The 22585-nt window shown below is 44.2% G+C and overlaps 1 protein-coding gene across 1 annotated transcript in view; it reads right to left on the bottom strand.

Annotated features, from left to right (window-relative positions):
* The window catches only part of PAPPA (pappalysin 1), a 180560-nt gene that overhangs the window by 146645 nt on the left and 11330 nt on the right, over nucleotides 1–22585 (bottom strand). The window contains exon 2 of the mRNA XM_005493856.4: nucleotides 5978–7046. Within this exon, the coding sequence (XP_005493913.2) occupies nucleotides 5978–7046 (1069 nt within the window). The remainder of the gene's footprint in view (nucleotides 1–5977; nucleotides 7047–22585) is intronic.

The following is a 22585-nucleotide window of genomic DNA, read 5'->3' as shown; positions in this document are numbered from 1 at the left end:
TGATGGGACAGCTCCACACTGTCCTGATCCTGGAGTGTTTGAGGGACAATTAATTCACTTCAATTAAGAGAAGATAAACCAAGACATCCACTCAGTTTCACCAGCCTCTGCAAAGAAAAACCTAGCTGAAATACTCTTAGACCAGGTCTAGCAATCCATGAGAGGCAAAATCAAATGTGCCCTGTTTTATGGTGCTGTAAATGGAACACAGTGGAGGTGGCTGCTCTGTATTTCACCAAGGGACAGCTATTGCTTGCAACAATTGGGCTTAAAGTCCTGTCAGAAAAAATGTCTGAGGGATAGAATGGAGATTGCAAATGTAAGCATTGCACCTGGTTAAGCTTGCCACAAAACCATACTGTGCATCTTTTTCAGTGTGAAGGGTGCACCGTCCTGAATTTACACAGGAGGTTCAGCTATGTTAATTAAAAACCCAAAGGTCACCCCACAACCAGAGCTGAAGAAAGGTTGTACACCAATGGCTATGGGAGAAAACCAGGGGGATTAATACAAGGCCCCTCAGCAATGAAAGAGGCCTGTTGGACATGATCAAACTGTGGGTCTGTGTGAGAGATGCTACAATTTGGATTGATCAGCAAAGAGAATAAACCAGCTCATACCCATGGCCACATTGCACATTGTGGATGAGCTCCACCTCATTTGCTCAACCAGAGGCGTGTAAGGTGTTGCTGGAAAGCATCCATGGGGCAGCTGATCCTAGGGGATGTGGTGCTGCCCAGCAGCAAGGGGCAAATTCAACCCCTGTCAAATCTGCAGACTTTGCACTTGCAAATCTTCCATGTGAGGTTTCAGAGACAAACGGGTCTGCATCAGCACTGGGGGTATAATAATACTTTAATCTGTTGTCTCCCACAAGGATTCTTAATGATCTCTGGTAGTTTACTCCATGGGTTTTATAGGCCCCCTTCATCCCAAGCATCCTGCAGTTTGACCAGACAGTGATCTTTTTTCCTTAATGGATAACATCCATGAAAGAAACCATGAGTTCTATGAGTCTTGGCGAAAAAATGTTTCTTGAAAAAAAGCTGTTGGAAAAGTTGACTGTGGGTCAAGCTAAATTGAGCAAACTCCTACTGTTTCTAGGGTGTGGAATCGTATAGAAATAGTTTCTTTAGCACTGCAGTCCTGTCTGTATCAAAATTCAATACTAGACTTATAAATGTCAGTTGCTAGCATGGGAACAGATGCAACTCCTCCCAGCTGATTAACATCCCTGACATCTGGAACAGAGGACAGAATAAACAGAGAGAACAGAGGATTTCCTGTTGGGACTTGGCTTTTGGGTGACAACTACCAAGATACAGCAGCTCCGTCCTTGACAGCATTACTCTTCGCCTCCTAAACAGCCCTGGAGCTGCTAATTAAAGAACTGGACATTTAACACTGAATCCCTAGACAAAAACTCAGGTATTTGCTATATGTCTGTCTGATAACTATGTGAATGCAGGCATCCTTGATGTCAAGAGCTGCACAATGGTCTCTTCGAGGCAGGGGATTAAGTTCTCAAGCTCCCAGAACTGAAGAGGCTTTGAAGAATTTCTTCTGTTCTTTTTAGTGTTTAGGATTAAGTGGATATTAGTGCTTTATTGGGAATCAAGAAGTGTTTCTTACAACTTCAGCTCCTGGAAAAGGGCATTAAGCGTGCCTCCCTCCTCCAGAGTAAGCTGACCATAATTTTCAAGTACATCTCATGAAAAGATTTCCAGCAGAAGAGAAGGAAAAGAGGTTGAGCTGGTACTCCATGGAAGAGCCCTGAAGTGCAGCTCAGTCACCTGTCTGAGGCTGCCCTGGTGGTGGATTAGCCACCACCTCCTCCTCCTGATGCCCTAGCCCAGTGTGCCCACACACAGCTCTGTCACACCCACTGCTGCTCAAAACCACTGTGGAAATTCCTACAAATGGGTCAGGCATGTATTTCAAATCTAATTTATGTATGCCTGGGACGTGGTGTGACACGATGTGAACAGAGCTGAACTGTCCAATACAAGTGCTAGAAAAGGACACAGAGGCTCCAGCTCTCAGGGAGGGCTGGAACTGGATGATCTTTAAGGTTCCTTCAAACCCAAATCATTCTGTGGTTCTGTGATTCCTTGGTTTGGTGCCAACCTGAGTTTGCTGCAAAAGGACCAGAGCTTGTACAGCTCATCCCGCCCCTCTTTTAGGCAGAATTGAAAGGCTCTGAGCCTTTGGGGCACACATGTAGATGTTGAGAAAGCCTGTTCCCAGGACAGTTATTCTGGGGTGACTTCCAGCAAGTATTTGGTAGGCCATATGGATTGAGGGAGCTTGAAGAGACTCCAGTACTTTTACTGCTTCAGGAATTTCATCAACGTTTTCCTAAGAAGGCACCAAGGGGAATGCTTCCTTATCTGTCCGTGGAATCCTGTGGTGAAGCCTGATGTGCAAGCCCAATATTACATAAAAGGAACGTCTCAGTTACCCATAGGATGGTGCAAGAACTCACCACATCAAATGGCATTTACCGAGCATGGTTTCCTATGATCCCTTGCTGCTTCTTTCAAGTTCTTTGAAAAGCAGCCATGGTAGGTGTCATAGACTCAAAGTCTTCCCTGTTTTGTAACCAGCAATATACCAAATAACACAAAGAATGAGTGTTTCTGGCAAGGGTGTTTATTCTTGCTCCTTCCCTTTTGTATTGGGCCAAACTGTATGATCTTAGCATGTTCTAATTTCCCGGAATTGCAGAAAAGCAGAACAATATTTGTAAACCTTCTGTTGGGACAAAATACATTTTGTCCCACTCTCATGAAATTAATGAAAAGAAGTGAGGCAGATATTCTTGGATAAAGCCTGCTGTGTGGCTAATGATAACCAGTCCTTTGTTTTTTCCCTGCAGGCTATTAAAAAAGAGGAGAGATGATCTAGTTGGTACCACAATGTTTACAGCTTTTCTGCTGAGCAGCTCTGAGAGCAGAATTCCCATTCTTACTGCTGTCCCTCTGACAAACTTAAATCTCTGCCACCTCACTATGGCACTGAATATTTAACTATTTAACTATTTTGGAGTTAAATATTTTTGGAGAGGTGCCACAAAGACAGGCAGGAAACAGAAAAGAAACCAACCAGCTGTGCTGCTGGGATCAGCTCTGAAGTCACCACAGTATCACCACCACAGTGACTGAGTGACACCATCAAAGTACCTGAGCCCTTTGTCCCAGGTGCCCAAAAGGATCACAAGAAAGTTGTAACACAGATCAGAGGTGTCTTGGAATTGTTCCAGTGGTATCACTTAGTCACAAAGCACCCACAGTGGTTTTTGTATGAAGGCTCAGAGCAACTCTGTCCCAGGATGGAGCTTCATGGACTGGGACTCATAAAAAGAAGGAAGAAAGTGGCTGGGAACAGATAAATCATCTTTTGGGGATTGGGGATAAAGAGGCACTGAGGAGGGTTCCTGTTTATTACAGCATTAATCAAGCATTAGCACTTTTTGGTTGGTTCCAGAGGACAGAAGTATTTCATGAATAAGCTCTGCTTGGCGAACAGCTGGCTGCAACTGCTGACACTGAGGGTGTGAAGGAACAAAGCCCAGTACCAAGGAAGACTCTGAAAAGTCTTAATAAATAAAGTTCAGGAAAATTTTTATTGTTGCCATTTCGTCTTTCTTCCCTCTGTTTCCTCACCAGATTGAAGGATCTTTGTCCTTTCTTCTTCTATTATTGGACTGAACTTTGGTGGAGGAAATACCTGAAGTGAGATGTGAGCTCTCCATGGCTGCAACATCTTCACTGCTGTGGTGCAAGGTCAGCACCAGAGGGGACTGAGGACTCTTGGCCAATGAAAGCGATGACAAGAGGGGTTGGGGATGCAAAATGGACCCAGATGGTGCCAACCAAATTTCTACTTTGTCACTAATTGACATGGAAATCTCTCTCTCAGGGGATGATGCTGACAGCAATACCAAAGCCAAACACAGGGTTTGAATCTTCACCCTTGTACTCAGTAAAGGCTTTGCTGCCAAAATCACTGCCCTAAACCTGTATTTGTTAACCTAAATTCCCAAAGCAGTGTGAGTCAGGCTTACAAACTTCAGTGATAAATCCACAGGCCTAACTGCTCTATTTTGCCTTACTGAGTACAAACTCTTGCCACAGCAGTGAATTTGGGCTCTGCCAAAGCACATCAGCCACCAAATAAAGGCTCCAGAGACATGGAATTTCTCCTACTGCCGTCTGTGGTTTCATTGCCAATGATCAATGCTGCAATACGATGTCTGTGCAAAGATAGACAAATCTGTCTGTCACAAAAAAAAAAAAAAAAAAAATCTTTGGAGCATCTCTGGATTTTCTGAGGCTCTAGGTTGTGGAAGAGGATCTTCAGGCCTCCCCTACTCTTTGAGGCCAAGAGGAGGTTTTTCTCAAGTCAAAATGAACTTATAGACGATCTGTGAGATCAAGACCATGAGATCTAAGTCCTCCAGACAAGCTCAGCCAGGTGGTTGTCTCCAAATTGTAATATGCTGGTCACAGAACAAGAGATTAAAGGGCACTATCAGATTAAAAATAATGTATTTTTTCCTAAAAATTGTATTAGTTGCTACAGCTAACACCTTGAATTCTGAGAACTACAGTGTTAAAGCAATCCAATTTGCATTATGCCTTTGATGATATTTGCTGATTTCCTCTCCATTTGAACAGTATTAAAAATTGGTATTTTTCCTTTCAATGTTTTCAAGAATTAATATTTAAAGAAGTTCCTCATTTGAGCTTTGTTCACTGGTAAGTGACTGAAGTCAAACTGAGCTAGAAGGAGTTTTTAAAAAACAACCTCGCTGGAGTAAAAAAAAAAAAAAAAATTGGCTTTTCTTTCCAACTTAATTATGTGTATTTAAAGCTCCAGTAGAGCTGATAATGTTGTTTAAAAATTTCTCTCCATTAAGCAAGCTATAAATATAGCCTGAATAGCTGCAATGGAAGGGACTCCTGAAGAGCTCGTACTTTCCTTCTTTACCTGAGCTTTAGTGTTGGGTATTTTGACCATTTAGAAGTTTATCCTCTATGGCTCCATGATTTGCCCTAAAGAATCTGTAACACAGAATCCAGATAACAAAATTTCATCTTTAATCTTCATCTTTTCTGTGCTTATACTTCTAACTCATTCACAAGAAACACCTTATTACTTAAACATACTAACTTGTCTGAATTTGGAGTAATTGTAGGTATGTGGTACACACCTGATGCAAGTTTTTTGACCATGCCACTCCTCAAACTGCAGCCCAAGGAAGCCTGAGCTGAGGAGCTGAGGATTTTATGAGCACACATCCACCCACAGAAAGCTGCCCTGCAATGAAGTGGCATTACCCCTGTTCTTATTTATATTTGGAAAGGGGCAGAGAAGAGTTTCATTACCCACACAGAGTGTGCAACAGGAACCTGGTACCCACCTCCCTCCTCAGAGCCCCCAGACTCAGCTGTGCCTCCACAGCAGTGCCCACAGAGAGCAGTACACAGCACTAAAAGTATGGAGTTACCTACCTACCTTCACAGAAGTGCTACAGAATTAAAGTCTACCTAAGAGTATTCATGTTCTGTTTCATGCCTGAGGGCCTTTTCCCTCTCCAAATACACATGAGCTTTCTGTGACATCTAATCCCCACTCCTCAGAGCCTGGAGTTAAAATAAACTGTGCACTGTTACAATATGCTGCTCATAGCCAACAACTAATGGGTCTCTCAAAATTGGCTGCTTCAGTCTTTAGCACAGATTTTCCTTAGCCTGGCTGGAGAATACCAATTCAGGGGCAAGACACTGCTGAGACCATTACTGAGATTGCATTTGGAGAACTGCAATGTGAGCCAAATACTGAGAAAAAAAAAAAATAAATTCATTAAACTCCAAACCCCATAATAGCAACAATGAAAGCCTTCAACAGCCAGCAGGATGATCAATACCCAGACAGATATTCATCAATACTACCATAAAAAGAAATTGCCTACCTGTAAGGAGAATATGGGTCAAAGCAGGTCTTGGTGACTTCTGTTATCTCTGGGTTGCAGCACTCCCCCCCATCGAAGTTGTACCTCTCGTAATTACAATCCATGTCACACACCCCGTTCTGCTTCTTCTTGTTGAAGAGCGCGTGGCGCACGTGCCGGCAGTCGCCGCCGTCATAGCCCGTCAGGGTGTGGTTGCACTCGGGGTCACAGTTCTCGTCCCCAATCTTGCTGATGTCGCAGTTGGCCAGGATGAGCCGGTGGCGAAGGGAGGAGTTCTTCACCTCCAGCACCTCCAGCTCCCAGGTGATGTTGTAGCGGCTGAAGGCCTCGTTCAGGTGCTGGTGCTGGAACTCGATCTGCTGCTGGCTGACGGTGGGGTTCTGGTGCTGGTCGTCGTACAGGTTCACCACGCGGTAGCGCACGGTTTTGTTGCGGCGGAACCTGGGCAGTTTGTTGTAGCTGGCGATGACGTCCGTGTTGTCGCACACCGTTTGCCCGCAGAGAGGAGGCTCCAGGCTGGTGTCCAGCAAATAGCCGTGGTGGTAGCTGAACTTGGTCTGAGGGCTGCTGCCGTCCTTCATGGGAGACCAGGAGCTTTTCACATTCAGTAAACTGTCTTGAAGAACGAGCTGAGGTAGGGGCGTGTCTTGCCTGTGAACCGCCTGCTCCATGTCCAACAAGATCTCCTTTTGAGACCGGGCTGTCCTCCAGAGGCTGAAGTGCTCCACGTAACCCCGATAGTTCTGGTTCAGGGCGTTTCCTCCCAGCATGAGCACCTTGCACTTCAAGGTCAGCAGGCTGAAGATGCTGCCCACTTGCTCTCCGCTCGTGGCCACCTGGGCGCCGTTGACGTAGAGTCTCATCAGGCGCCCGTCGTAGGTGGCAGCCAGGTGCACCCACTGGTTGGGGAGGTAGCTGCGGTGTGCTGCAATGGTGGTGACTTTGCGAGCACGGTCCGTCTTCAGCGAGAAGAAATAGCGGGGGTCTCTGTTCCCCTGGTCACTGACGGTGTTAATCCCCAGGACCCAGCCTCGGTCACGGGAGGTGTAAGAACATTTGTCATACAGTCCTATGTGCCCCCAAAAGAGAAATAGGAATAAATAAGGATGACAGAATGAAGGCGTTAGTCTTTAAATTGTGTAAATATATCTCTCTAAATGTATATACACACACTCACCTACATCTGTTAGATAGTTAGTGCACAAGGAAGACTTTAAATCATCTAGTGCACCATTGTGGGAGGTCATGTCAAGACTTCCTATTAAAGGTAAAGATTTGCCAGTGGCATGTACAAATGGGATTCCCTTTTCCTGACCAAAGTCCAAAACTTTCCTGCAAATTCCTATCAGCAAAACACTGGACTGTGCATTTGGTTCTTCCCTTCCCTCAAGCCATTCATCAGTGGTTGAAAACAAAAACAGTCTTGAGAACCAATCCCTGCTGATGTCACTCATCCCTCATACCCCTGAACCCTGTGCCTAATAAGGTCCAGAAGGAAAATAAATACAAAATCTAAATTCTGTACACTTTGAGAAGCACTGAGGAGCTGCAGTCACCTTGTTAAGTTCAACCATGCAAATCCTGCAGAGACTGAATGGGATGTGTTCAGGTTGCCTTTAAAGTCATACCCAACAAAAGCCAGTGGGCACATGGCATACACTGGTATACACCACACTGGGGAAGGGCAAGAAATTCACACAGATGGACATCCCCAGAAAGATGGACATTCAGAAAGGTTCCTGCCCCCTCACAGGAACACTTCCTAACACCTCAATGCACCATGGAAAGATTTCTCTCCCAAAGAGTAGATCCATACTAAGAGCTCTCTCACCCAGCCCTCAGACAGCTCCAAGCAGCGGACAGAGCCCACTCCTCCCCAGTTTGGGACACAAGGCTCAGCCAGTTAAAGACAGACATTTCCATCCTTCAGTCCTCAAAGGCCAAGGGCTGCAGGGACACCCCTCACCAAAAACAAAATCATTGGAGCTTTCAGCACCAAATGGCCTTTCTACTATCAGCACATAGAAAACAATCCTTCCCCAGAGCCTCCACTTCCAAAAGCCTAAAGGAAAATCATAAATCTCTGACAGTTCAGTCCTCGTGAAAAGACTAAATATCCCCTTACCTCACCCCTGCACCCTCACCCTCCCCTCACTACAACCAAATAACATCTTCTGCTTCTGACTAAGTTGCTCAAGAGCCATCTGTTAACAATCACTCATTAACAGTGCAGTCTTGTCTAGTATCAACAGAGCAAAGGTTACAGGAGCATTCACTGTATTTTTCCTCCCCTCTCCCAGCACCCACCTTCCCCCTTCTCCTCACACCCTGCCCCTCTCCACCTCCTCCCCCTGTAAAAAAAACTCTTCTGATGGGAAAGTTAAAAACATTTAAACGGCCCTTTTTTCTGCACACTGGTATTTTGCTAGGGATTCTGAGCTCCCCCTTTTCCTGTTTCCTTTGGAAGAGAGATCCCAGAGTTCGGAAGGTAATGTGTTTATTCATCTGTAGGGTGCACTCAGTTCAAAACCTTTTCAAGACCAGCTTCTGGTTTATACTGCTACTTCTGATCATGAGAAAGGAGAGGAGGAGAATCAGGCAAGGAAAAAACAAATGTGCTAAAAAAAAAAAAGACATTTTCTGGGATGGGTATTTACCCGAGGCTCTTGTGATACAAGAGCCAAAGCTACCAATAACCTTCTGGAATCTGTTTTTGAAGCATTTTTAAGTTTTTCTTTAGGAAATAAATGCTTTTACATAGCATTCATTTTCAGATGGATGAGAGCCCATAAAAGTCTGTATTTTTATGCATCTCAAATGAAGGTATTGTCCAGTGATAGTGGGTGGATAATACTGCAATGAATAAGAAGACAGCTGGCAAGACAAGTCCCTCTCCCAAATAAGTCATAAAAATCTCAGCTTATTGTAATAAGACCATTAGAGCTGATCAGGCATTTTATAAGAGAGTTTTTGCCTGCCAGGAAATGCCAGCATGGTGAGAGAAGAAAAAGTGATGCAGAAATGGGCTTGTCCCAACAAATCCCTCTGAGAATCTGCATGTCTTCAGCATGGCCAGGGGAACCCCAGGGACTCCCTGGGCTGTTTTGACTGAGGCACAGAAGGAAAACTCAACCCTGCCACAATCCCCACCATCTCCAGCCTCGTTTGCCACCTCCAGTGACCAAATCCTCCAGGTCTATGGATCACAGAGCAGCTGCACACACACATAAGCTGCTCCACCTGTTTCTTCAGGCATCCAAGATCCCCACGGTTGGATGGACCAGCTGAAAGTCCTGGAACAGGTCTCCAGTTCCAGGAAAGCCCACCATACAGTTTTTAAGGGTCAAGAGTTTTTGCTCTTTACACTGACCAGGGCTAGAAATATTCCCCCAAAGAACTGAAATTATTGCAGGATGGAAATCCAGTTTCCCAGGCAGCATTTAAAGAATATCTTCCTCTCTCTGAAGTGCTGCCTGATGCTGGTGATTGACCTCAGCTGAGCATGAGGAGCTGCTGGAGGAATACTACAGAATAGTAGCAATCCTCCCTTGCCTTTGAGCCTTTAAACCCTGATGTGATGCAATGTGTCTTGAGTTGGGCTCAAACAGCTGCCATCAATTCAAGATTTACAGGGAGCCAAAGAAGGACAGGAAAAGAAAAAAATCCAGTGACAATAGGGACACCACTGAACACACCAGTATGAAAGCTGATGAACTAAAACACTCTACTATTCCAGTTCCTTGCATTTTCTACTTTAGGGCAAAGGTCATTGCTGAATCCTTATGCCACGTACAGTATTATTTTCTCAAACTTTTACTATTGCAGACTCCAACTCTTGATGAAAAGATGGATTGAGCACAAGCCTTTCAGCAGCTAGAGTTTGTTTTATTCTTAAGAGAAATGAAAAAAATTAGAAAAAGGGACAAGAAACCCACACTCCCTTGTGCTGGGATAAGAAACCCAACTCCCTTGCAAGTTGTACCAGTTCCTCATGACCCTCTTTTGCTTGAATGCTTCACCTATTTTCCCAATCCTTCCCTTTACTTTTGGCTTTGGACAGAGGATCCTCTGGCTAAGGGAGTGTCACTTTTCCGTTTTGTCCCCAGCACAATTAAACTAATTTCAGCTGGGACACTGGATGTCATAATAAAAGAATTTATTACTTCTTCTATGACAACTAATAAGGGCAAAGCCATTGGAAGAGGGACATGTGAAATAATTGCCAGAACTTCTGAAAACTGAATAATTTGATGTTTTCACAATTTATTTCAATTTAGTAAAAGGTTCCATAGCCGTGAGTTATTTCTCAGACATAATTAAGAACATTTTAAACAAGAAGAGGCCTCTTTTACCCCAAACAAGGCTGGTTTTGAGCAAAATCACCCCACATAATGGTTGACACTCCAAATTTTAAGTCAGCTGTGACCACAACCAACATTTACATGAGAAATGTACAGAGTTTAAATTCTCATTTACACTGAGAAATCTTTACAATAATGCAGTAAAGGACATTTTTAGCTACTTAATATCTCTTTACCAACCAAAGAGGCCTCATGGTAAATGAGACACAGCCAATGACTGAAAAACCACAATTTGGCGAATGTGCCTGGAGTTTCTGAGCCAAGAAATGGTGTGAAATAAAACTGATGTTTGTTTTCCCCACAGAAATTAGATTAAAAAAATATGTACAAGTTTCTTACGGCAGCAAAGAGTTTTCTTCACTTCTGCTTGCCCTGAGTTGCTAGAAAGGGATGGAGCTCCAGCTGAGGAGAACACTGACAGCCCTTCCTACTCCTTAGTCTGAATGATTTTTTTCCTTCTAAAGCTGTTGTTCCTGAAGCCCAAGGGATTGAAATGGAATTTTGTATTTAATTAAAAAGAAAAGAAAAAAAAAAGAAGAGGTGGTAGTTCAGCTTTCCAGCAAGAGGCTCTGGAAGCCTCCCTTCCCCACAAAGGAGTGAGTCACTTCTTGGAGGACTTTGGAGAAGTGCACAAACAGAGGAAGATGCCACATTCCTTTATGCTTGGCCAGAGACAGACTTCAATGGCCCACAAGGCTTCTTCCAGTCCTATGATGTTTGTCCCTTATAGGAAAAGTAAATTCCTAGGCATCAAAAGAGTGGAGAAAGCCGGATAATTCAACTCCAGCAGCTCAAAGCCAAAAGCCAAACATGGAAAATGAGAAAGACAGTCTCCTTCTTTCCTTTTACAAGCAATATCTCAGTTCTTTGGCTACTGACCCACAATAGCTCTACCATCACTGTCCATCTCACCTCTTCCAGCACCTCCTAACCAACCCCAACATTTATGACCCACTTTGTTTTCAGGAATTTTCTGGAGATTTAAATAAAGCCACATCTTTACATGGGCTCTGTGCACTGGGCAGGGCTTGGCAGCATGAGCACAGCACGGAACACCAGCTGCTGAACTTGTGGGAGACAGCCCTGGGTGAGGACAGGAGGCATTGCTGTAACTGGGATGGGAGCAGAGGAACAGGAACTCACAGCTGGAGGCTGCTGGAGCCAGAGCAGCCCTCTGTGGGCAGAGTTTGACACAAGAGAGGCTGGAGTAGCCCATCCAAGCTGCTGTAACCCACTGTCATGCTATAAATAACATCCTCCAGGGCCTCCTTCTCTCACTTCAGTGCCATTTCTTATGTCTGGATAACAGCAATCTTTGCAGCAACCAACCCAGCCATAGAATGAACGAAGAATTTCATTCTCCAGGCAGGAAAAGTTTTCTCTCTTTGCCGAGCAGTGGGAAGTGGGGGGAGAGTGAGAGAGGGGAAGGCAAAAGTAAAAGTAAAAAAAAAAACAAAAACCTTGTTATGGTTTCATTTCCAGGAGGGTGAGGTGGGGGAAGGGGAAGAGGGAGCTGAGTTTGACTTTGAACACATCAGGTGCTGCGGAGCCGTCAGAGCCGCGCAAGGCAGAACAGAAAACAGTGCCCTGCACTTCTGAAAGTTGGCCGTGCCTGTTTTGCTGGGAGACTCCAACCAGAGGTGACAGGACTCAGTTATGAAAGGGGAATTTAGGTCAACAATCAAAGCTGCAGTCAGGGGGCCCAAGAACAGGGAGCTAAAGGTTGGGGCTGTTTTTTTCTTTAGCATGCTTTAATCGTTCAGTATCAAAGCGCAGAAGAACGCTTGAAAGAGCAAATATTCTACAGGAACCTATAGAAAGCTTTTATCTGTCCAGAGGAAAATAATTAAAACCGACAGATTTGGGTTAAGTATCCCCATGTTCCATGCAATTGGATAAGTCAGTGAAGATCCACTGGAGCAGTTCTTGAGTTCTGCACTGGATATTTCATGGTGTGACGTTGAACCCAATACAGTTTTACAAAGGGGAGAAATAATCTCTCCTTTCCTTTGCTGTGCTTCCCCCAGCCCCACTTCCTTCCACAACAGTTAAATAATTCAAAGTCCAGAGTACTTAAGGCAACATCTCTGTCTATACCATTTCCAACACAGCTAAGAGGCCTCCTGAGGTCACCCCCTGAGACAAGGAGCGGTTCAAGAAAATCACCTAAGGCTTGCTCAGGTGGCAATGTACTACTTAAAGAGCAAAAAGGGGATGTTTGCTGCTGCTATCAATCTAGCTGAATTCACACCAGGCTTTATCCTTTACAAGCTATGCCAGAGGATTCAGACCTGAGAGAGGACAGAGTTCTTTTTGTTCTGCTGTGAAAGACAAGAACTTCATCGTGTAGAAATACAGAGTCTAATACAGCCATGCCTAATTAACATTGAGAATTTAGCCCCAGGCTCTTTAAAATCAAAATCTTTATATCAGTGTAATTTAGCATCAAATTAGGCGTACATTGTGTACTGTTTCTCAAATTCCCAGTCACTCATTTGCTCAATGAGATACCTTGAAGTCTGAAAACAGGGAGGTGAGAGCAACTACAGCAGCAAGACATGAATTTATAGTGGCTGGTTAGTTATGAACATTACATAAATCCTTCCCTGTTGATAACAAAATCATGTGGGCTGCAAAAGAGCAGCCACTGGCATGGACAATCATATTAGTGACACTCCAGTGAGCCTATTGTGGGAATACACCCGCTAACAGTATAGAAGAGCTTACTGCAAATACATCTGGTAGGCTGGGCTTAGTGAGAAATTACAGATTGTGAGGGTTTTGAGGTGTCAGGGAACACACAGCACAGGGCAGAGGAGGAGCTGAGTCCTTGCAGTGTTATAACAGGGCCAGCCCAGGGCTGGGAATGGCTTTTCCTTTTTCTCCTTCATCTACAGTCTCAGTGTAAACAAGGGTTAGTGGGAAGGTTTGCTCCTTATCTAGATCTCCTTAAGCATTTCACAATAAAGCTGCAGGACCAGTGGAGACTGGTGCTTGGTGAATAAACTGTTTATGATCTAATAACCAGCTTTAGGCAGCCTTTTAGATGGACAGAAAAATGCACATCCTTCGCAAGGGTCAAACTTCAGTCCTCCCTACAAAGTCTGGGATCACAGGAAGATTCCAGACAAGGGGAAGGATATTGTAATACCTGCAAAACTTTTTATTTCTCCTGCCTTGTTCCGAGAAACAACTGGACATTTTTGGATGAAGCTTGGAAAATCAGTATGTGTCCATGTTATTAGAGATGATTTTAACACACACAGGCATAGGGACAGCGAAGATGGTAGAGACAGGCTTCCCTTGGATCCTGCTTGAAGTCAAACTCTGATATTCCATCAGGAAATCACTGGTGTATGTCACAAATATGGGAGACTTTGCATCCAGCTTGATTCACACAAGAATTCAGGATTTTGGCTGTCAATTTAGACAGTCTAGTGTTGCCTTATTAAAAAGTTGAGTTTAGTGTTTATGAAAACCCAGATAACCTTCAAATATCAGAATGGAAAGCACTCAGTAAGTTTGTTAGTTTGGCTGAAAGGGATCATCACACACCTCTGAACTCCCAAGTTTATCTCTGCTCACTTCCCAGCAGAACCAGATTACAAATTAACCCTCCCATTGTACATGAGGCATCTGATTCACCTCCAGAGAAATCCAGCATTAACACCATTCCCACTTGAAAAGTAGGTGTTGCAAAACACAGGGATACACATCAGGAGGAATGCATGGAAACCATTCATCTTTCACAGACACATGCACAGCACACACAAACCTGAGAAAAAGGACACAAAGATAAAGGCACAGCAGCACAAGGGTCACTGGACTCACACAGATTAAGGAACTCAGGAATGTTTGGTGGAACACAAGTCACCTCTGCTTCCACATCTCCTCTTCCTCCCTGTGCTGTTTGCCAAACAGTGATTAGCTATCAAAGCTCTACTGAGAAATTTACTCTTGCTCACACTGAGTGGCTTTCCTCCCCTTTGTAAGAGTTAATGCTTGAGAGCAACCACAGAGTATCTTCTGTGGAAAGAACAGACACGTAATACCATAACTTCCAGGCAATCTAAATGATAAAGAGATATTCCTGGGCTCCTTTTAGAAAACAGCAGAGAGAATTGATCATAAACTGGGTCAAGATAGGTCAGCATACCTCAGAGCAGATCAGATGGCCAGAGCATCCCAGGAGGAAATATCCTCCTGGAAGGATTATTAGGGGCACATCTGTGCCATCAGATGACCGTGCACAATACCCATCAGCTCACGGGGAGTTCAATATGGCATTTCCTTTCAAAATGTGCTTTGTGTCTGACAAGCAGTGCAAGTCAATCAGCTGTGGCAGCGCCCGAGCCCGGAGCGGGGCTGGAAACGCGCCCGACACGCTGCCCTGGACGGCCACAACCACGGGGCTGGGAGAGCTGGAGCCCTGCACATGAGGTGCCTTGTGGTGCTGATCAAAACACACAGCCAGGATTAAAGGGGGGCACAACAACATGGCTTGTTTTGCCTTTTAGAATTCCCTTGTCTCTGACCTTTACGGCAGCTTTAGGGCAGCGCTGGAACCAGCTGAGCAGTTACTACTCCCAGCTGCAGCCAGGAGAGCTTTTACACCATTGCACAATGTGTGTGTGTGTGTGTGTGTGTTTGCAGGGGGGAGGTTAGGGCTGGAGAACAAAGGAGGAAATCTAGTGGCACCTAAATCAAACATTATGATCAATGAGGGAGTGGGAAGAGAACCTGGGGAGCAGGGACAACCTTACAACCTTTCCAGGATCAGACAGATGGCCAACATCCACATTATTACAGAAACAAAACAAAAACAAAAAATTCCATGAATGCAAAACTAGGGCACCCTGCAAGGAGACTGTAAAAATCACATCATGATAGCTTAGACTTGTCTTTGTAATTGAGGGGCATTTCCACATGAAACAGTTCTAGTTATTTAATTGGATTTTGAGAACATTCTTGGGCAGACACTTTGTGAGTGCAAAACTGAGTAGTTCCAGTGCATTTGAGCTGATTTATACCCTGCAAGGACTTTGCCTTGTGAAAATTAAATATCTTATTATAAAAAAATATCTTAGATCTTATCCAGACCCAAATATCTTATTGCATCTGGCTTTCCCATATGACTGCATCTTTCCTGTACTAATAGAAACAACTGAGGCATTTGTCAACCTTCAAAGAACTGACTCCAAAACAATCCACAGAGGAGGAGGCTGCAATAGCAGTGGGGAGAAGGGAGCTGATCCTGCCTGCTTTCTGCTGTGGCTTATGAAAGGGATCTGGGCCTTCACTAATCCTGACTATTTCATGCCTCAAATTCCCTGCTCCATACTTGCACACAAGTTCCAAACCCATACACAAACCACAGAGATATTTCTGCTTTCTAGGAAACGTCCTACTGAAAAAAAAACCTGCCTCTCTAACATGATATAACTATTATAGTATGCATTCCAGATAGGCTGGAGTCACCACATACTAACCTAAGTATAGAATTTTAGAGCTTTATTATTCTGCTCGGTTTGAATCCAATTTCATTTGTTTTGGTATGATTTTCCTCCTGGAAATACCTGAGCCTGTATTTCTGCTCTACAAATACCAGTGATCACTTGATCTGTGAGCACAAATAAATAGACATCTAAAAGCAAATTCTCACACAGATACTCATGATGTCTTAGAAGTGCACAGAAACAAATTCACACCTATTAAACCGAAGACTGTAGCTGTGAAAATTCAAACTTTAGTTCTTAAAGGACAAGATGGGACAGCGATGGGCAAACCTCCAAAAGGTCACAATTCTGCTTCGCTTTCCATAAGTGTTGCCAAAGCTAAATCCTTCTCGAAAGTAATTGACCTTCTCAAGTCTGCAGAACTGGGAGAAAAATGTAAAAGAAACAAGCTACCTTGGAAGATTTTTGGCAATTCTTGTATTTAGCTGAGCAGCAGGAAATATCATATGTCCAACCTTTCTTATGTTATTTCAGCCCTTCTACTTCTGGTTAAATTTGGAAGCAGAGCAATGAAGACTAACAAAATACCATGTACAGGCACGATTTTCTCTGTGCAGGGGCCTATGTGTACATGTGCACATGGCTTGGAGGGAGCAGACTGGGGCATTTGGAGCACTTGGCTTGAATTTGAGTTTTGAGGAACAGTCTCCAGCTGGGGATGGCTCAGATGAAATGAAATCCTGTCTCAGAACATGAATTAGCTTCAATAGGGTTTTGGTCAATGTTTGCAACTCAGCTAAAGCCACAGGAATAGGTCATTCCAGTACCCTGCATCTCCTGGACTGGGGCTCTGCCCTGGGAGTGAGGCACACCACCCAGCAAGGGGATGACAACTCAAAGTTATTCTCTGCTTTCTCATCCACTTTGTTTATAATGGTCTGATGCGTTGGTTTCACATTCCAGGCATTGTCAATGGTCCCACTTCCAGAGGGAAACCTTAATTTTTGCTCCCCCAAGTCTGTTCTGGAGGTAAAATCTTCTGGAGGCATCACTGAGGTCAACAATAAAGCTCTTAAAGCCTTCAATGAGAAAATATTTCCATTTTGTTTTTCAGGTGATTTTCAGACAGTGTACTGGACTATTTATAGGGCAGAAGTCAAGTCATTGCTCAGCACATCATTCTGGAAAAAAGGTGACAATATCTAAGCAGGATTAAAAATACTATATGGAACAGAGCCTTACAATTCAACTGCAGTGATGGTGAGGAAACACCACAATCAGCTGGAATTATTGTGGTGATCAGAAATATCCCACCAGTGTCAAGGAGAGTCCATAGAAATTAAAGAGATAAATTAAAATATTTGAAATTAGTATCTTAGTGCTGCTTGTGCTTCACTGTTGGCTTCAACCATTTTTTCCAGTAATAACAGAAAACCCTCAGAATACTCTGACATTAGAAGTTCTTAGACACAATATGGGTGATCACTGAATTAATTCCTCTTTAAAGACCTTGCAGTTTGGAAAAACAATTAGTTCTATATTGAAAGCTATGGTGACAGATATTCCACCACTCTGCTCAGAAAGGTTTTTCAATTACTGATTGATCTCAAGGCTAAAACACTGCTAAAATACTCTGTTCTAAAGTTGCTTAGTCTCCACTGGATCCACTGGATTTACTTATGTCCTCTAGTATTCATTTCCAACCCACAATTATGAGTTTAATATTCCCAAAATACTCATTTAAAGATCATGGTGATCAAGCCACCTCCTAATCTTCTTGAGTCCAACACTTCAAGACTGTTAGAAATCATATAAGTATTGTCATTGCTAATTGTTTTCTCTCTAAATCCTCTCCCATACAACATCCTTCTTAAACTGTAGACACCAAAATGGGACAAAGTGCTTTGGCAACAGCCACTCCAGTGTCATTACAGGGGTAACACAACCTCCCCAGTCCTGTTCAATATCTCCTTGTTTACCCAGCCAACAATGACTCCAAACCTTTGGCCACAGCCCCGCATTGGCAGCTCACATTTGCATGCTTTATCTATTCCAACAGGCAGTTGTTGCTCCACATTCAGCTTCCAGGTGAAAGATCCTTTCCTCCCATCCATCCTTTGTGTGTGACCTGCTGCCCCTCTCTCTATATGAATGACTTCACATTTGGCTTTACTCTAATGCATAGTTTTCATGTTCTCAGCTTTTGAAAACACCCAACTGAGAGTCCTGTTTTGGTCATTGTTTACCACTCCCTGCACTCTGCAACATCTGCAAATTTTATCAGCACTGATTTTGTTTCCTTGCAGGTTGTTGACAGAAAATATTAACTAGTAAAGAGCCAAGATTGCATTGTGCTGAATAGGAGGGAATGTGGCCAGAGTCACACTGTTCAGGCAGTGGCTCTGTTTTTCAGCAGGGGAAAATAAATACCTGTGATACTCATGAATACGAGCTTACACAAGTCAAGAGAAAAAAAGATGGGACAAATAGATAAGTAGGAGATTGGCAAGATGTGCCCCCTTTCTGTCTTTCTGTCTCTTTGGCATTCCACAACCTCAGTCTTCCCTTTACAGCAGCACAGGAACCCAGCACGACCCTGGCCAACAGCTCTTCTTGGCTGGGTATTCCAACCTGTTTGTGCAAAGGAATGGCATTTGTCATTCACTGTTTCATTCATGAAGCATTAATGACATTTCCTCTTCCTTACAACAGCATCTCTCTGCAGGCAGCTGAGAGCCCTTATCCCACCTTTGGAGATGGGAAGGACAGAGCTGAGGGCACCTCGCACCAATTGCAGAGCTGCAACTAAAACTCCAAAGCAATTCCTGTGCACTTCCACTCTGCCACAGAACCAGCAGCTGCAATTAGCAGGAGAGGGAGTCTGCTTCTCTCACAGAGGAGTTGCATCACTGCTGAAACAAACACCCTTTCTTTCTCCCCAAGCATCTAATTTATCGCTGAAGGAAATCTCTGTTCTCTTTCCGAAAGCACCAGCCAAGAAGGAACCTCTACCCTTCGCAACAGCCTCTGTTTTCTCCTCTGCCAACTGTTCTCTGTCCCTCCTTCCCTTATAGAGCATCTTGTTGTAATGCCCTACTAGAATAATGTTCACATAAACCCGTGTGCCTGTTCCAGCTTGTCCTGTCACCAGTGTGTGACAAGTGTCAGAGAAATCCATAAAAGCCAGGCTGTTGGCTCGGCAGGGCAAAGGACACCATGTGTTGAACACATTGACAGTTCTCAATAAATAACAGCCCTGCTGAACAGCTGGTTGGATTGCTGGGGTTGGGAAGAATGTTGGCCACATTGCCTACTTGCGTGCATCCTCCTCGGTGAGGCACAGAAAATCCCGGTGTGGGGAGAGGAAATACATCACTCCCAGATTATACCAAAGAGGAATAAAAAAAGAAAGTATCTGAAGAGAAGTTAAAATCTCTTCTCAAGTTTTGTGGCCAATATTGGACATACAGAAGTGCAATAGGTTGTTGGTTTGTTGATGTAGGTGCAAAAGATGTTCCTCCTGAGGGAGGGGAGAGTTGGGCGGTGGTAGGAAGAGCTGTCCTAATCTCATTTCCTTCTTCCCTCTCCCATGGAATACATAACTCCCATTACATTCAGGCTGAACACTCTCAAGTCTGAGAGCACAGTTTCTGTTCACAGAACAGTTTGGCCTTCACAGCGTGAGGCAAAACACAAGGTTTTGGCAAAAAGAATTTTGCTTCTCTGCCTCTACCATCAGTGTTTGAGGCTCAGAGAAGAGTTTGGACCAACATTCAGCCTCCTCCTGCTGCAAGGTCTCTTCCTCCAGGAGTGCAAGTGCTCCCAGCCCACCTTTGCTGCCAAATCCCAGCCCTGCAGAAACCTCTGGAGAAGAAACACGGCCCCCTTGCTGTCTCATTTTGCCTCTGTGAGATGCAGCTGCTGTTGCTTCCCTCTCTGGCCTGTTCCATGGAGCCTGCAGGTGTTTGCAGATGGCCATTTCCCAGTAAAACTGGTGGTATGCCGATGTTTAAAACAAAATAAAATAAACCCCCCATGCTACAGTGTCCAGTTGAAGACCACTGCTGTTTGAGCATTGCCTCTGCTGAGACACAGAATGTAAACAGTCTGTTTGATTAAACCATCCCCAGCAAGAGGACTGCGGGGAATTCCAGCCCTTCCCAGCAGAAGATCCTCTGTTCTTCAATAATTCAGAACTCCTCAAAGGGCAAGAATGAATTGCTCAACTTTCCTGCGAGGAGAAACTGTTGATAGTTATGCTGAAATTCTTGGAGGAAGCCCACCAGTATAAACCAGGTCCATTTCCACCACTGCTCCACCCTGCTCCTTTATTTAACCTGCTGGCAGGCAAAGGGATTGTGCAACAATGGATAAACTCTGTCCAGGCTGCAATGCAAAATGCTCAAAAGCTCATTTCTGATTTTCTTCCCCCCATTGGGATGGGAGGTGAAGAGACCACACTGAGGTAGCCTTACAGATAAGACGTGAATGAAAATATTTGTTCAGTAAGAGAAACTACTCTTAAAAAAATAAAAATAAAAAAAAAATAGACTATTTTAAACCATCCCATTTTAAGGTTTGGAGATTCTGCCAGCACTGGACACCTTTTATAGTACACTTCTAAAACTTTGAGGCTCTTAGAACTAAAAGTGGGACCACAGCTTCCACATCTATTATATTTGTAAAAGCTCCCTTAGACCCAAATTCCAAATGCACTCGTTATGGAAGAGAGAGAGCCTGGAATGATGACACGAGCCCTGCATTGACACCCCACCTCTGCCCAAGTGAAGAACCATGGCCCTGACCAGACTGCTTCCCTTACTGCCAGAGCTTTGCTATATCTGATGATCTTCCTGTGCATTTTGAGTGGTCAGAAAGATTTATTAGAGGATCCAGTTATCTCCTGGAAGGAAACAAACATCTAATCCACTCACCTTGTACCTGAGAACAAGGTGCACTGCTAAAGACACAAACCAGGAGCAGCCACAAGAAAATGGACTATTTATTCAGTTGCCTCTGTGCTGTCAGAGATTTGTGGGACCTCTGGAAAGAGTCAAAAAACATCCTGTGCTTTCCAGCTGCTGGCACCATTACCGTGCTTTGCTCATGCCCAGGATGACCACAGTCCCATGTTACCCACTCCCCTGGGTCCTGCTCACTCCTGCCTCCTGAAGGGGTGGTTCTGTGAGAATGGTGTGCAACACCAGATGTACCATCAGCCCTGTGCTCAGACTATAGTGGACAATTATCCTTTGGGCTATTTTAGTCCTTTTACAGCCTTTGCGCAACTCAAGAGCAACAGTTTTGCCAGGAGCCAGAATCTAGATTTTGATGTTAAAACAACAACAACAACAACAACAAGAAAACAGACAGAATCAGTGGATTTACCAAGAAGAAAATCTACAGGGTTACTGAAGTTGACCTTCCTGCTTGGGGTTCCCAAATGCTGTCCATCCTGATTTCAAAGTAAATTTAGACCACAATTTTTCCCCACTTCTTTTGTATTTTCCACGACGATGGGAAAAGATGAGGAAGACACAGAGTTAGACAGGCAAACATCTCATCAAAGAAACTCCTACAAGCAGATGGAGGGTAGGAAACATCCAGCAACCCTGCTGGCTCCAACCCACAGCCGGGCCTGGGTGCGTGGTTGATTTTCACTAACTAACTTTTCTTCCCGTGAACTTCCTCTGAGGGTGTTTGTTTATAAACAGAGGAGGGAATATTATTGCTGGAGATGGGACAGTACGGGCGGGGGTGAAGGAGCTGAGGCCACAAGCCTGGAGAGCAGAGTTCAGGAGTGTTTGTTGCCGGAAACACAAAGGGCTCACTGTAACACTGGTACATGGCCCAGTGCCACAGCCTGCAGGGATTACGATATAGGTATATGCAGAAAATACTTCAAAAAGCAAAAAACAACCCCACATTGTACAAATGTTTCCCACTGCATCACCATAACCATTACACACCCATATAAAACCACCGACAGCGGTGACAGTGGCTGGAGGTTGTTCTCCACAACATTCTCCTCTCAGCTGGGTCAGTTTCCCCATTGCATGCCCTCTGTCTGTGCCCCAAGTTCTACACACTCACAGGTCTGGAGCAGCCCCCCTCCCTGGTTTCCTTTCCAAAGGAGTTACTCTAGGTTTACATTGGTGTGTTCAACAGCAGAATCTGGCTTGTATTGCTCGCCCTTCCCTCTGCCAAGTATGTTTCAAAACTGTGTGTGTAATCCATTTAGTTAACATTTGCTTTTTCTCCCAGTACTCCTTTTCTCCCTGAACATCTCCATTCACAAGCTACAGCACAGGAGGCTTCCAATTCTTGTCTAGTTTACGCTGAAAATAATTCTCATTAAATTATCACTGGTGAAAGGTGCTGTTTTGACCTCCGAGAGTCTGCTCTGTTTATCCACAAGACAGATGACATGTAAGACAGTAGTAATGCAAGCTCCAGATTTCAACTTTAGCACCTCAGACTTTACAAGCACAGATGCTGCTGCATTCAGAACAAACTCCCATGGACTGGATGTGCAGCCTCCCTGGTGATGCTCCTGACAGAAACACTGGCTCTTCAGCCATGAGGGTGTGCGCTGGGTGGGGATCCCTCCCCAAAAATCCTTTGGGGTCCCTTCAGCAGCCTCTCACCTGGCCTGGATTTAACTATGGGGTAAGATTTATGGAGTTGCTTTTGTCCCTAATTTAATATACAGAGGCAGATTTTCAGCATTTCCTAAGAAGATAAGCAGTTACAACTTCAATGTTTTACAAGCCATTTCAGCAAGTCAATAC

The sequence above is a fragment of the Zonotrichia albicollis genome, chromosome 21 (genome assembly GCF_047830755.1).
Source record: "Zonotrichia albicollis isolate bZonAlb1 chromosome 21, bZonAlb1.hap1, whole genome shotgun sequence".
Taxonomy (NCBI): Eukaryota; Metazoa; Chordata; class Aves; order Passeriformes; family Passerellidae; genus Zonotrichia; species Zonotrichia albicollis.
Note: the sequence above shows the minus strand (reverse complement) of the source record. Positions and strands in the feature narration are given on the sequence as shown.